Source organism: Chiloscyllium plagiosum, chromosome 34 (genome assembly GCF_004010195.1).
Source record: "Chiloscyllium plagiosum isolate BGI_BamShark_2017 chromosome 34, ASM401019v2, whole genome shotgun sequence".
Taxonomy (NCBI): domain Eukaryota; kingdom Metazoa; phylum Chordata; class Chondrichthyes; order Orectolobiformes; family Hemiscylliidae; genus Chiloscyllium; species Chiloscyllium plagiosum.
Window position 1 is genome coordinate 339,231 of NC_057743.1, and position 14,449 is coordinate 353,679.

The following is a 14,449-nucleotide window of genomic DNA, read 5'->3' on the forward strand; positions in this document are numbered from 1 at the left end:
CATTTGTGATGTGGTTTTGAAAAGGCAGCTTGATTGAAGCATATAAAATTCTAAGAAAATATTTCCTCTTATGGGAGAATCTAAAACTAAGAGTCAATGTTTAAAAATCAGGGATCACCCATTTAAAGTGATAATTTAAATGGGAATTATAATCTAATTGAGTCACAATTCAGGACGTAACAGCAAACATCTGGAAAATAATGAATAAGGTTTAGACAATGCGTGTAAATTAACATCAAATCAAGGAAGAATAGATGTACACTTTTATTATTATTTTGACTTTAACAAATATGTATCATGGCCTTTGTAGACCTGCGAAAACCTCACCAGTAAATACATGTAACAGTTTGAATTTCATAAGTTACATAAATATCCCAAAAGGTAGCTAATTTGTAAATATAGAATAAACAGACAATAAATTAGTGCAAAAAAAGTTACATTCAAATGGAAATACAAGATAAGACATTGTTCATGGAAACGTGTAGCAATAGTGTCCTTTGGTAGTTTCCAATGGAAATCAAGAGAATGAGGCAACTTGAATCAGACTTGAAATGGACACTAGATTGCCAAACAGTTCAATTCAATTTGCTTTATACAAGTATTTCACCTCTTACAAAAAAGGCATATGTAGAGAATCCCAAATTTTGGAATACCATAATCTGAATATCAGACAAAGGACATAATAACATGCCCAATAAACTGAACCACTGCATAGCAGGGACTAAACACTCTATATAAATAATGTAGTGAGATTAAAACATTAAGTCCCTTCATGCAAAAATGTTTAGATTCAAACAGGCTCACAATAAGTGTCCAAATGTATGGCACTGCAAAAGTGCAGCCAGTCAGGCAGCACTGAGGAGCAGAAGAGTAGACATTTTGAGCATAAGCTCTTCATCAGGAATGTCCAGAGTTGGGTAATGATAAATAACCAACATCCATTGCATTGGGACAATCCATGGATCATACACACATTATAGTTTGTTAAAGTGCAGTCATTTGTATTGATTGAAGAACATCTAGCTTTCTATCAAGAAAGCTCCAAAATATGTATGATCAATATCCAGCATGACATTGTCTTCCTTCTGCAAGCCTTCAATTTTGGCTTGGATGAAGCCCTTGCTCGAGATTTGGACTAATATGCCCGAATACCCAAAGGCAACCTGTTCCTCTTGTCCCTTCTCCTGGGATACTTTCATCTCAGTGCTCAGTACAGGTAAGCAGGAACTTTCAATGCAGTGGGTAATATCTAACTTGACCGGTGAACTGTTCTTGCATTCATTTAAAACTGAGCAGTACACTTTCAGCTTTGCATACACATAATACATCCCATCTCTGGTGGTCTGTAACTTCTGATTTTCAAAACGGAAGCCACTGCCCAAATGGTTCCGTCCTAGCCCAGGGGTGGCTGACCATCTTACTGTTTCGTTGGGCCCTGTTGAAAGAATTGAGATAGACAGAATAAATGACTTTGCTTCAGTTAATAAACACCTCCAAATATATAACTTGCCTCCACATGTGTAGATGTTGGCTGAGTAATTGTCACTGCCCAAAATTACACATGAAGAGTCACCAGGGAGATAAAGTGTGAGAGGGATATGGAAGCAGTAGAAGTTCCTTTCTTTGGGCAGGAATAGAAGATAACTTATTTTATGCCTACTTTAAAACAGCCATTCTGTACTACTCAACATCTCAAGCTATGAGCATCACATAGGTGTTCTTAGTTAGTTTGAAGGGAAGTCAATCATGTAAACACTAGAAGACTTTAATTGAATAAAATGAAATTCACGCTGAAGATGCTGCCAACTGAGCAAAGTCAATAAACAATACACTAAGATGTTTACCATTATTAATTATCCTAACATGACATCAGCACTTGCAAGCAGAAATTAAGCTAGAGGGGTGGAATCTTGAATTAGGAGGTCATAGTTACAGAATAAGAGGACACATTTAAAACTGAGATGCAAAGGGATTGTTTCTCTCGGAGGGTAGTGAATATCAAAGTTGTGGAGGCTAGATCACTGAAAGGATTAAATGGATTTTTGGAGTTGAGGGCTGTGACGAGCTAGCACAAATGAGGATTGAGACCTGTGGCAGATCAGCCATAAGCTTAAGGAATAGGCAGGAGGCTAGAAGAACACAGCAAGCTAGGCAGCATCAAGAGGTGGAGAAGTCAATGTTTTAGGTGTTACACCTGAAATGTCAACTTCTCCACCTCCTGAAGATGCCTGGCTTGCTGTGTTCTTCCAGCCTCCTGCCTGTCTACTTTGGATTCCAGCATCAGCAGTTTTGTTTGTCTCGATGAGCTTAAAGAATGGCAGGGCAGGCTTAACAGGCTGAATGGCCTACTCTTACATTTTTTAAAAATGCAAGGAATTTAGTATTTAGTATCTGTGTTGCTTTATCCATTGGACCTATTTACACTAATCATATTCATACATCTTATATTATTCCTTTTCAAAACCTATCACGTTTCATCTAAATGGTGTCTCTGCTCAAACCTCTAATCTTATTTATGTGAAAAACACTTCTTCAAAGTTCTTCCTTCCTCATAATGACAACACAGAGTCAATGCACATGAACTGGAATATCATGGTTACATAAAAGTAAGGAACTTGTCTCAATTCACCTGCAGCCCAGTGTCTCAGCACCTCATTATCACCCTTTCTTTGCTGAGTATCAAATGCGTTATTTTACTTTCATTTATTTTTGTTTCTGCAATCATTAAGATCAGAAATATAGCTTCCCCTATGCTGTCCATCATATTCTGAAGGTAGATGCAGCATAAGTTTGGTACATTGTAAAGGTCCCTTTACACTGACCTATCAAAGTTGAAACTTTATTGCTGGAACAGCACAGCAGGTCAGGCAGCATCCAGGGAACAGGAGATTCGACGTTTCGGGCACAGGCCCTTCTTCCTGAAGAAGGGCCTGTGCCCGAAACGTCGAATCTCCTGTTCCCTGGATGCTGCCTGACCTGCTGTGCTGTTCCAGCAATAAAGTTTCAACTTTGATCTCCAGCATCTGCAGACCTCACTTTCTCCTCGACTGACCTATCAAACACTCCCACTAAGGTAGTGTTAACTTCCTGCTGTGTTTTCATGCCTAGTCTTGTTACACATTTAGACTATTTATTTTAAAAAATAATTAAAGATATACTTACCACGATCTGCTAATATGTGTACAGCAAACTGCAATATAAACAGAATAATCATTAGGATGAAATCAGCAAATCTTTGAATTTACATATTTTGTCAATTCCTGTATCTATTAGATTTTTAAAATAAACAACAATGAGCGTTGTGTATGAGCATTTTTGGGTGTTTGACTGTACTTCTGTGCACACACATTAGTACATATTTCCCACATGTATGGCATAATGGTAATGTCACTGAGCTAGTAATCCCAGGACATAGGTCAATGCTCTGGGGAACACAGGTTCAAATCCAGTTGATGAAATTTAGATTTAATTAATAAAATTTGGAATTGAAAGCTAAACTGATGGTGACCATGAAACTATCATTGTTGTTAAAAACCCATCCTATTCACTTATAGCCTTTAGGAAAGGAAATCTACCATCATTACCTGCTTTGGTCTACTTTTGATTTCAGACCCATAGAGATTGATTCCTAACTGCCCTCTGAAATGGCCTAGAGAGCCAGTTAGAAGCCAGTTAGGGATGACCTTGTATGCAATGCTCACATCCCATGAAAAGAACACTCCTGAAATGGACAACTCCAAGTACTATCTTAACTAATTGGCAAATCTGTGTGAAACAACATAAAGGTATATGGAAACAGAGCACAAATATGAGGACAACTCTTTGCAGATGGACAAATAGCTTCTTTGGATGCTCTATCCCAAAAACATTTTATTACCAGCAACAGTTATAATAAACAACTGTATGTAACTATTCTCCTGCACTTTGTTCTCTTTCAGTTCAACAATCCTATATACAGAAATTGGAAACCATTCAAATCTGCATTACAGTTTCAAATTAAGCATATCCGGAAGAGGAGTGAACCGTATAGCTTCTTATCTGCAATTCAGTACAATTATGGCTGATCTTGAGCTTTAACTCCATTTTCCCCCTTACCCCTGGACTTCCTGAGATTAAAATCAGTCTCTCAAGATATTCAATAATGAAGCATCCACACTGAAGGGGTAGAGAATTTCACAGATTAATCACCCTATTGAAGAAATTTCTCCTCAACTCAATCCTAAATAATTTACTTAACTTGAAATTATGTCCTTGTGTCATACATTCTCAAGCAGGTTAAACAACCTCTGTATCTCTCCAATCTCTTCAGAATTTTATCTATTTCAATGACATCACTTCATTCTTCTAAATTCCCCTGCCAAAGGCTCAATTTACTCAGCTTTTCATTAGTGGAAACCAGCTGGTGAATATTTGCCATCCTGCCTGTATATTATGTCCTTCCCTAAATATGGAGAGCAAAACTACACAGCTGTGGTCAAAGTGCTGTACATTTGTAGACTTCCTTATTCATGAACTCCAGTTCCCTTGATATAAAGGGCATTCTGCCTCTCTCCTCAAGTGGTTTCCTTGGTAATGAAGGTTTGTTAATCACCGCACCAGGATATCCCAACTGGGGAAAAGGAGAAGGGCAAGCTCCAAGTACCATCTCAGCTGGCATGGGATTGAACAATTAACTCGGTCTTGGCCTCCCTAACACGGCCTACCTTACTAAATGCATGCTAAATTTCTAGTTCATTGCATGATTATGATCCAGTCTCTATGAACAACATTTACAATTTTCACTCCTTTTGAAAAGTGTTATATTTTTATCTTGGTGCATGTGACAATAAATCTAATCAAATCGCCAAAGTGACAAACCTCACTGCTCCCCATTAGATTCTACTTGCACCTTTTGGCTTATTCACTCGGCCCTATCTCCTCTGAAGCTTCCCTCACGCCTCTCGATCCTTCCTGCCTTTGTATGATGAACAACCCTTAAATACATTACTGTGTTTGGTGATCTAGTTACTAATTGTCAAAGCCTGCCAACAGGAAAATATCTCCTTTTCCCATTCCGTTTGGTTCTTATCTTTTAACCAATCCTCTCGATGAACTGCGAGCAATGGTGATTTCGGGGTTTCATTCGTTTTCAGTACTTGAAAGGGAATTACCTTCCCTTCCAGTCCCACTCCATATTTTTAAATAAAAACAAGAAATGCTAACTGACATTAGGCAGCCGTGGATTAAATAATCGTGGTACAACTCGGATTTAATGAAGTGTGAAGGAAGGGATAAATTCTAATCCAATGAATTTCCCTGACTTAAATACGATACAGATAGACAGAAATGGGCATGCACTTACTTTGCCTCCAGTTCCCTTGTTCTCCGCGGTAAATTTGGGAAAGATTAAAAGCCAAAAGGTGCAGACAAGGGATGCGATGATGATGAAAAGTAGCAGCACGGAGGCGAGCAGGACAGTGAGCAAACGGCGCTCACACTGGTTCGATTCCTTGCCTCGGTCTAACTCCCAGCTGCTCACGGTCTGACTCACGGTAACTTCGCTCAAATCCTCTTTCTGGGACATGACTCAGCGTGCCGCCTTCTCACTCGGTTATCGGTCCGCTCCCTGGAGAGGAACGTTTCTGCTCTGAAGCCTGTTACTTTCTCGGGCCCCTTTTTGTTTCATTAAAAGAGGAAGTTTCCGTGATGACAGAATCCATGAGTTGGACTTCCCCCGGGGAGGAGATGCCGTTTCACTGACAGAAACTGTCCAGGATTCACCCGACAAAAGCAGAGAAAGGAAACGGGGGCGGAGGAAAGGCAACTGTCAGTGGAAAGGGGCGAGGTTTAACTGGAGAGAAAATCATAATGAGTGAGAAAGGGAAACATTAAACGGAATAGCAACAGAGGAGAGACGACGAGCTCGGAAACTCAGCGCAGAGAGAGATGGCATAAAGGAAAACAAGTGAAAGGGTGAGAAACATGGTTGTTATGATTTGAAGATGTCGGTGTTGGACTGGGGTGGACAAAGTTAAAAATCACACAACACCAGGTTATAGTCCAACAGGTTTAATTGGAAGAACTAGCTTTCGGAGCGTCGCTCCTTCATCAGGTGGCTGTGGAAAAATGGTGACACCAAAATGAGAAGGACCCAAAGTGAGGCACAAGGGGAAAGGATACAGACAAACAATACAGATGCTACAGAGAGACAGAGGTTTGGTCTAGGGCATAAAGTGGTACAGCCCGCCAGTACAATCTCGTGAATCAGAGAGAGTACACACACAAGGAAACACAGAATGAAAAAGTTTGTTGTGTGCAAATTACTGATGCCATTACAGCAGCGACTACAGTTCAAAAGTATTGTCTAAAACACTTTGGACTTCTGGTGGTCGGGATAACCTTGTCAATGCAAGTCTTTCTACAAAGAAATGGACATGCACTCAGTAAGACAGGGAAGATGTACCACTTTCCAAAAGAAGCATATTTGGTGAGACACAATCAGAAGGAAACACGAATCGCCTCAACGATACAAAAAGGCAGAGACATTGAGAAAAACAAACGGTAGAGATTGGCAGGAAAGTGAAAGATGGAGAGGCGCTATTGAAACAGAATGGGAAAAGGAAATACTGACAGTGGTTGAAAAACATAAATAGCTGGGAAAAGAAAATATAGATAGGAGGCCCACTTGCCTACATTGTCCCATCCCCCCACCCTGCCCCCTTCCAGTGAGCACCACCTATCCCCAGTGTAGCCCCATCAGTCTGTACAGCCACCTGCAGACTCACCCTGAGAGTGGAAGAGAGTCATTCTGGTCTGAAAGGGACTGCCAACGATGATGGGAAAAGATCCATTGGAATGAGCTGACCAGGATTAGACCGTCCCTGGGATCTAGGACTGCAGGGGCATACATCTCTCTCACACACACACAATTTCACACAAACACAATCTCACACACACAATCTCACATGCTCCCTCAGAGGTGCAAGACAGTTAATGTCAGTCAATGCCACTGAGTGTGGTGGTTACTGCTGGTAATGCACAAAGAACTCAGATCAATGAGGGACCCAGGCCACAGGTGGGTGAGGAAGGGGAAGAGGATTGACTCCCAACAGGCAGCCATTCCCAATGGAAGGGCAGGCAGTAGCATAGAGATAATGTCATTGGGAAAATAATCTAGAAACCTCAGGGGACATGGATTTGAATCCAGCTCTAGCAGATGGTGAAATTTGAATTAAATAAAAATCTGGAACTAAAGGCTAGCCCAGAGGTGGGGAACCTTTGGCAGTCAGTCTGTGAGGATTATTTTGTTGAATTTTCTTTTACTCTCTGGTATTTTAAATACATTCATTTTAAGATTAAAATAAAAATAATAAAGGACGAAAAAATATATTAATAAAAAATAAAAGATTTGTTCTGCAAAATTTGGATTCATTCAAAAGGTCACACACAACGGCCTAGCAGGCCGCAGGTTCCCCACCCCTGGGCTAGCATAACGGCAATGACATAACTCTTATCAACTGTGGTCAAAAAAAGACATCTGTTCACAAATGTCCTTTAGGGAAGGAAATAGAACATAGAACTGTACAGCACAGGAACAGGCCCTTCAGTCCATGATGTTGTGCCAAACATAACCAGTTAAACAAACCCCCTCTGCCTGCCCATGGTCCAAATCCCTCCACTCCTTGCTTATTCATGGTCTTATCTAAAAGACATTTAAACACCCCTATTGTATCTGCTTCCACCGCTACCCCTATCAGCACATAACAGGCACCTACTATTCTGTGTAAAATATTTACCCCTCACATCCCCTTTGAACTTCCCATCTCGAATACATGCCCTCTCGTATTAGATATTTCAACTCTGGGAGAAAGATTCTGACTGTCAACCGTATCATAATTTTATAAAATTCTACCAGGTCTCCCCTGTGACAATGCTGTCACTTCAACAAGGTTATTTTTTTCCTTGGATTTTTTAAAGAGAGGTGGTAAAGGCAGAGGTGCTGAAAGACTCTAGTTTAACAATGGCAAGGGAGTGGCTAATTCTCCCAGTTCAGGTTTTTTCTAGATTGCTTTTAGTTGCAACAGTGAGAAGCTGCTGCAGTCCAGAAAAAGGTTCCAAGCTTCAGCAGATGATTCTCAATTGACTTGTCTCTCTGAAATATTTTTGGGTGTTGTTCCCTCTTGCCTGTAAGATTCTGCGTTTGAATTTGCCTTTTGCAAATGGGATGTTGCTGGATTGGAACAGTTCCTTAGTTAAGTTGCTCTATGGGGTAGGTTAAGTTTTCTAAGAGTTAAGTTATTCTAAATTTCATTTTCATTTGTTCATATTTCAACTGTAGTGTTTAAATCAATTATATTTTGTTTAAAGCTGAGTGGTTTGACCAGTTGCATCACACCGGGAATATCCACTTCACAGCTGCCTTTAAAATAAGAGAAAAAGTTAGGGTCTGGGCTACTGTAAAATACTTTGAGGGAGTCTGGCCTGGTCTAAAACACCCTCAGCCTCTGCTGCTCCAGAGAAAACCCTCTAATAAAGGCAGCATCCTGCTAAACCTCTTCTGCAACCTCTAACGCCTCCACATCCTTCATGAAATGTGGCAATCAGAATTGAATGCAATACTCTTAAGTGCGGCCTGACCAAACTTTTATCTATTGTCCTTACCTGATCGGGTCAACATGTAGACTCTAGGCCCACAGCATTGTTGATTCTTAACTGCCCACTGAAATGTCCCTAGTAAGCAACTTAGATCAAGAAACCATTAGGAATGGCTAATAAAAGCTAGCCCAGCCAGGGAATCCCACATCTCATGAAATAATTTTTTAAAAAGTGCCAGGTCACTTGATAAAGGAACCCTAGAAGCCTTCAACATGCTCAATAAACACAACGATGCCCTTAAAAGGGCATCAGTTGGCCATTTGAGGATTTCAATTAACATCTAAGTGGGAATGCTGTCCATGATCAGGCAAAGGAGGGAATCCAATGAGGACCCAACCTGCACCCTCCTGACAAATTAAATGTCCTCCATATCTACGTTTGGGGTTGGTGTACCATTGCATTTCACCATTTGAGTCTCTTCATCTTTCACTTTCTATTTTCCTCCTCCCATCTCTTTAGCTTAGAAATTATTATTAATGATGCTTTCTTTTTAATTCTTACATATATATGAGCAAGGCCAGCATTTGTTTCCTACCTTTAATTGTTTTTAGAAAGTGACAGTGAGCTACTTTCTTGAACTGTTGCACTCCATCAATTGTGGATACTGTTATGATGTCACTAAGAAGGGAACTCTTGGATTTTGATCCAGTCACCGTCAAGGAGCAGCTTCTGTATGTAGTTCAATATCAGTATAGGATGTGGGGCTTGCAGGTAATGGTGTTCCCTTGACTCTATTGCTCTTGTCCTATTAAGTGCTATTGAAAGGCACTGTGTAACGAGCCTTGGAGCAATCTTGTATAAAGTACACGCATTGTCATTGTGAGCTGGTAGAGAGTGTGCATGTTTATTTTGGTGGAATGGGGTGTTGTTAAGTGGATTACTCTGTCTAGATATGTCAAGTTTCTTGAGTATTGGAGCTGCATTCACCCAGCCAGTCTGGAATATTCTAACAGCCGTGTAAATGTGGACAAGCATCCCCACTTTGGATGTCATGATGAAAGAAAAATTACCAATGAAGTGGCTGAAAGTAGCTGAGCCTTGGACACATAAGGAACTCTTTAAGAGATGTCCTAAACCTGAGAGGACTTGCCTCCAAAACTTCAACCATCTTCCTTTATGCGAGGTATGACTCTGACCAGTGAAAAGCTTTCTCCATGATTTTCATTGATTCCAGGTTTACTAAACCCATGGATGCCACAAAAAAACAGTCACTTTCACCTCCCTTCTTCTGTTCAGCTCTTTTGTCCATTTTTGAATCAAAGCTATAATGAAAGCAAGAGGTGAGTAGCCCTAGTGAAACCCAACAGGGATGTCAATGACAGTCTAAAGCTGATCAAGACATTGCTGTGTAAGTGCTGCTGGGTGGCACTGTCATCAATAGAGATAAAATACTAAATGGTCCCTCAAGTTCTTTGCCTGTAACTTTTATTAGATGTTTTAACACATTTAAGATAAAGAACTGCTTGAATCAGTGGTTGCAGAATTAACATTAAAAAAAATCTCCAAATGTTGTAAACAATTTCTATACTTCTTTATCTACCTCTAATTACATCCCTTTCTGTTCATTCCTTTTTTAAATTATCTGTCACCTATGTTTTCCTGTCATTTTCCTAAACATGTTCACTTTCCTTAATTTTCTCTTCTCCGCAACAATATTCTATTTTGTGGTCACTTCTTCATATCTCTGTGTCACTAAGTATCTTGTTTCTGTCTTTTTTTCACTGTGTGTATAATTCTTTGAATGCCTGTGTTTCTATCTGTCAATCTCAATTTCCTTCTTTTGCAGTCTTAGTTCGATTTTCTGTCTAGGTCCTTCCTTCTTTCTATTTGTCTGCTCATGACTCGAACTATCTTTATCTAACTGTCTGTTGCACTGTTTTCCAACTAGCTCATGTCAAAACTTACTTGGTCAAATTTGGGATGTTAAACTTTCTTTCTAACACCACTTATGTTTTTCCTCTCTCCTTTAATGCCACTTTCATAGAGTCATGGAGTCCCACAGCATAGAGACAGGTCCTTTGGCCCATGCCGACCAAAATGTCCATCAACGCTAGCCCCATTTCCCTGCACTTGGCCAATCTCCTTCTGAGGAGAAAGTGAGGTCTGCAGACGCTGGAGATCAAAGCTGAAACTTTATTGCTGGAACAGCACAGCAGGTCAGGCAGCATCTAGGAAACAGAAGATTCCACGTTTTGAGCACATGCCCTTCTTCAGGAAACATTCCTGAAGAAGGGCATGTGCTCAAAACGTGGAATCTTCTGTTCCCTAGATGCTGCCTGACCTGCTGTGCTGTTCCAGCAATAAAGTTTCAGCTTCAATCTCCTTCTGACCCTTTCCTATCCATGTATTTGTCCAAACACCTTTCAAATATTATTAATGTCCCTGTCTCAACCATTTCTACTAGCAGCTCATTCCATATGCATATCACCCTTCGTGTAGAAAATGTTCCCCTCAGGTTCCCTCTTATTATTTCCCTCTAACCTTAAACTGATGCTGTATAGTCTTCGATTCCCCAACCCTAGGAAAAAAACTGAGTGCATTCACCCTATCCATGCCTCTCATAATCTTATACACTTCTATAAGATTCTCTCTCCACATCCTACTCTCTAAAGAGAAAAGCCCTAGCTTGTCCAATCTCTCCCTACTCAGACCATTGAGTCTTGGTAACATCCTTGTAAATTCCTCCTGCACACTTTCCAGTTTAATAACATCCTTCCTATAGCAAGGTGACCAAAACTGAACACAATACTCCAAGTGTGGCCTCACTAATGCCCTGTACAACTGCAACATAACTTCCCAACTTCTATATTCAATGATCTGAATGATGAAGGCCAGTGTTCCAAAAGCCTTCTTCACTGCCCTATCTACCTGTGACTCTACTTTCAGGGAACCATGCACCTGAACCCCAAGGTCCCTCTGTTCCACTACACTCCTAAAGGCCCTACCATTCACCATGAAACTTCCTTTATCTTATTTCCTCCAATCTCTGTTTGTCTTCTCTTTTCCTGTCCAGGTCTCATTATTGCCCCGCATATTTGTTGCTGTTGCTTGTGTGAATGCTCAGGGAATCATCTCAGTTAGTTTCTGTAAATCAGAAAACTCCTAAATGCCTTATAGAAAGGGGATCCTGGGAAGCCCCACATTAACAGTAAGAGCTGCCTATTTTTAGACACAACATAAAATTATGTCATAGCTCTACTTGGCTGTTTAAATGGAACTTCTGTCTAATTTTAGCAATTCTTTGTATGGTCTATATATTTAGGTTTCATTATTAATAAAATTTAAAATAAATGCAGCTCCTAAAACATGTGAAAATACTGCACAGACAGGAGAATGACAGAGATAGAGTATAAGACAAATAGAGTGGACGAGAATACAGAGACAGATGGTGTGTGAGAGAATAAGAGATTATAGGTACAAAGAGAAGCACAAATGGAGAATTAAAGAATGGAGGCTGGGAAAGGACAAAGACAGCCAGTGGGAGAGAATATAAAATTGAGTTCTTCCAAAACTTTCTTGGCAACATCCTAACTTACACTAAGTCATATTTGCTCATCATCCACAGTGCTTGCTGTCTCACAATGACTCCCCATTAAGCAACACTTGATTTTAAAATCTGCATCTTTGTTTTCAATCCCTTCACAGCCTTAACCCCCACCACTTCTAATATTTTCCATAGCCTCCTACAGTTCACTGCTGTTCCAATTCTGACTATTTTTAATAATTTCACATTTGGTGACAGTGTTTTACACTGGCTGGTTCCTAAAATCCTGAAATCCACCCCACCCCCCCAAAACTACTTTGCTTCTCCAAGTCTTTTCCCCTCTAAGATGTTCATCAAAACCCCCTACCTCTTTGACCAAGCTTTTAGCTATCGATCCTATTACCATCTTCCAAAAGAAGCACGTTAACAAAATAGGAGAATCATTCGGACAGTTTAAAACTGTTAAGGAGGAGATGTTGGATAAGCTGTTGATACTTAGATTTGACAAGATACTTGATCCAGAAGAGATGCAAGAGGAAGAAGAAAGAAATAAAATTGCAGAGGCATGGCCCCTAATCCTTGAGTCTTCTCTTATCTTGAAGGTGGTGTTAGAGGATGAAGAATTGCAGCAATTGCACTCTTATTCAAAAAGGTAGTTAAGTCAAGCAATTGTAGACCAGTCGGTTTAACTTTGGTACAATCAGAGAGTTTTACATCGTAGAAAGAGGACTTTTGGCCCATAGTGTCCTCAGCTGTCATCGAGCAGTCTACAGTAGTACCATTTTTTCAGTACTTGCTGTAGCCTTGTGGGTTCCAAGCAATCATCTAAATACTTCTTTAATGTTCTGAGGGTTCCTGCCTCAACCACTCTTTCAGGCAGTGAGTTCCAGGAATCCCCAAATCTGGGTAATAAAGTTTCCTGTAAATCCTCTCTAAACTTCCTGCCATTTACCTTAAAATCTATGTAATCTGATTATTAATCCCTCTACAATGGAGAAAAGTTTCTTCCTATCTGTCCTATCTATGCCCTCAAATCTTTATACACCTCAATCAAAATCCCCCTCTGCATTCTCTGTTCTAAGGAAAGCAGCTCCAGCCTAGCTAGCCAGTCATCACACCTGTAACATTCCAGCCTAAGAAACATTTTACTGAATCTCCTCTGCACCCTCTCTAGAGTAATCACATACTTCCTCTGGTGTGAAGGCCAGAACTGCAAACAATAATCTAACTGGCGGCAAATTAATTTCTTATCCAGCTCCATCATAACCTCCTTGCTCGTCATAAAGGCATGTGGCCCATATATCATCTTAATACTTTATCCACTTGTTCTATTGCTGTCAAGAATCTATGGATATACACACAAGGTCCCTCTGATCCACTGTACTTTCAAGAATCCTACCATTTATTATGTATTCCCTTGCCTTATTAGTCCTCTAAAGTGCATCACCTCACACTTTTCTGGATTAAATTTTGTCTACCATTGTTATGTCCATTTGATCAGCCTATCTATATCATCCTGCAGTCCAAAGCTTTCCTGCTTGCTATTTACCTCACGACCAAATTTTGTCTTATCTGCAAACTTATCTGTGGGAATCTAGAGAAGTGATTGCTGGGCCTCTTGCTGAGATATTTGTATCATCGATAGTGATAGATGAGGTGCTGGAAGACTGGAGGTTGGCTGACATTGTGTCACTGTTTAAGAAGGGTGGGAAGGACAAGCCTGGGCACTATAGACCAGTGAGCCTCACCTCAGTGGTGGGCAAGTTGTTGGAGGGAATCCTGAGGGACAGGATGTACATGTATTTGGAAAGGCAAGGACTGATTAGGGATAGTCAACATAGCTTTGTGCGTGTGAAACCATGTCTCACAAACTTGATTGAGTTTTTGTAAGAAGTAACAAAGAGGATTGATGAGGGCAGAGTGGTAGACGTGATCTATATGGACTTAAGTAAGACGTTCGACAAGGTTCCCCATGGGAGACTGGTTAGCAAGGTTAGATCTCACGGAATACATGGAGAACTAGCCATTTGGATACAGAACTGGCTCAAAGGTATAAGACTGAGGGTAGTGGTGGAGGGTTGTTTTTCAGACTGGAGGTCTGTGACCAATGGAGTGCCACAAGGATCGGTGCTGGGTCCTCTACGTTTTATCATTTACATAAATGATTTGGATGTGAGCATAAGACGTACAATTAGTAAGTTTGCAGATGACACCAAAATTGGAGGTGTAGTGGACAGCGAAGAGGGTTACCTCAGATTACAACAGGATCTTGACCAGATGGGCCAATGGGCTGAGAAGTGGCAGATGGAGTTTAATTCAGATAAATGCGAG

The 14,449-nt window shown here is 40.4% G+C and overlaps 1 protein-coding gene across 1 annotated transcript; it reads right to left on the reverse strand.

The window, feature by feature from the left end:
• Window positions 1–262: 262 nt before the first annotated feature.
• On the reverse strand, window positions 263–5,949 carry LOC122540166. The gene is made up of 3 exons (XM_043675496.1): window positions 5,342–5,949; window positions 3,163–3,190; window positions 263–1,435 (listed from the first exon to the last, which is right to left on the reverse strand). Exons 1-3 carry the CDS (start codon window positions 5,561–5,563, stop codon window positions 1,020–1,022), a joined length of 666 nt encoding a protein of 221 aa, XP_043531431.1. The 5' UTR covers window positions 5,564–5,949; the 3' UTR covers window positions 263–1,019.
• Window positions 5,950–14,449: the final 8,500 nt, after the last annotated feature.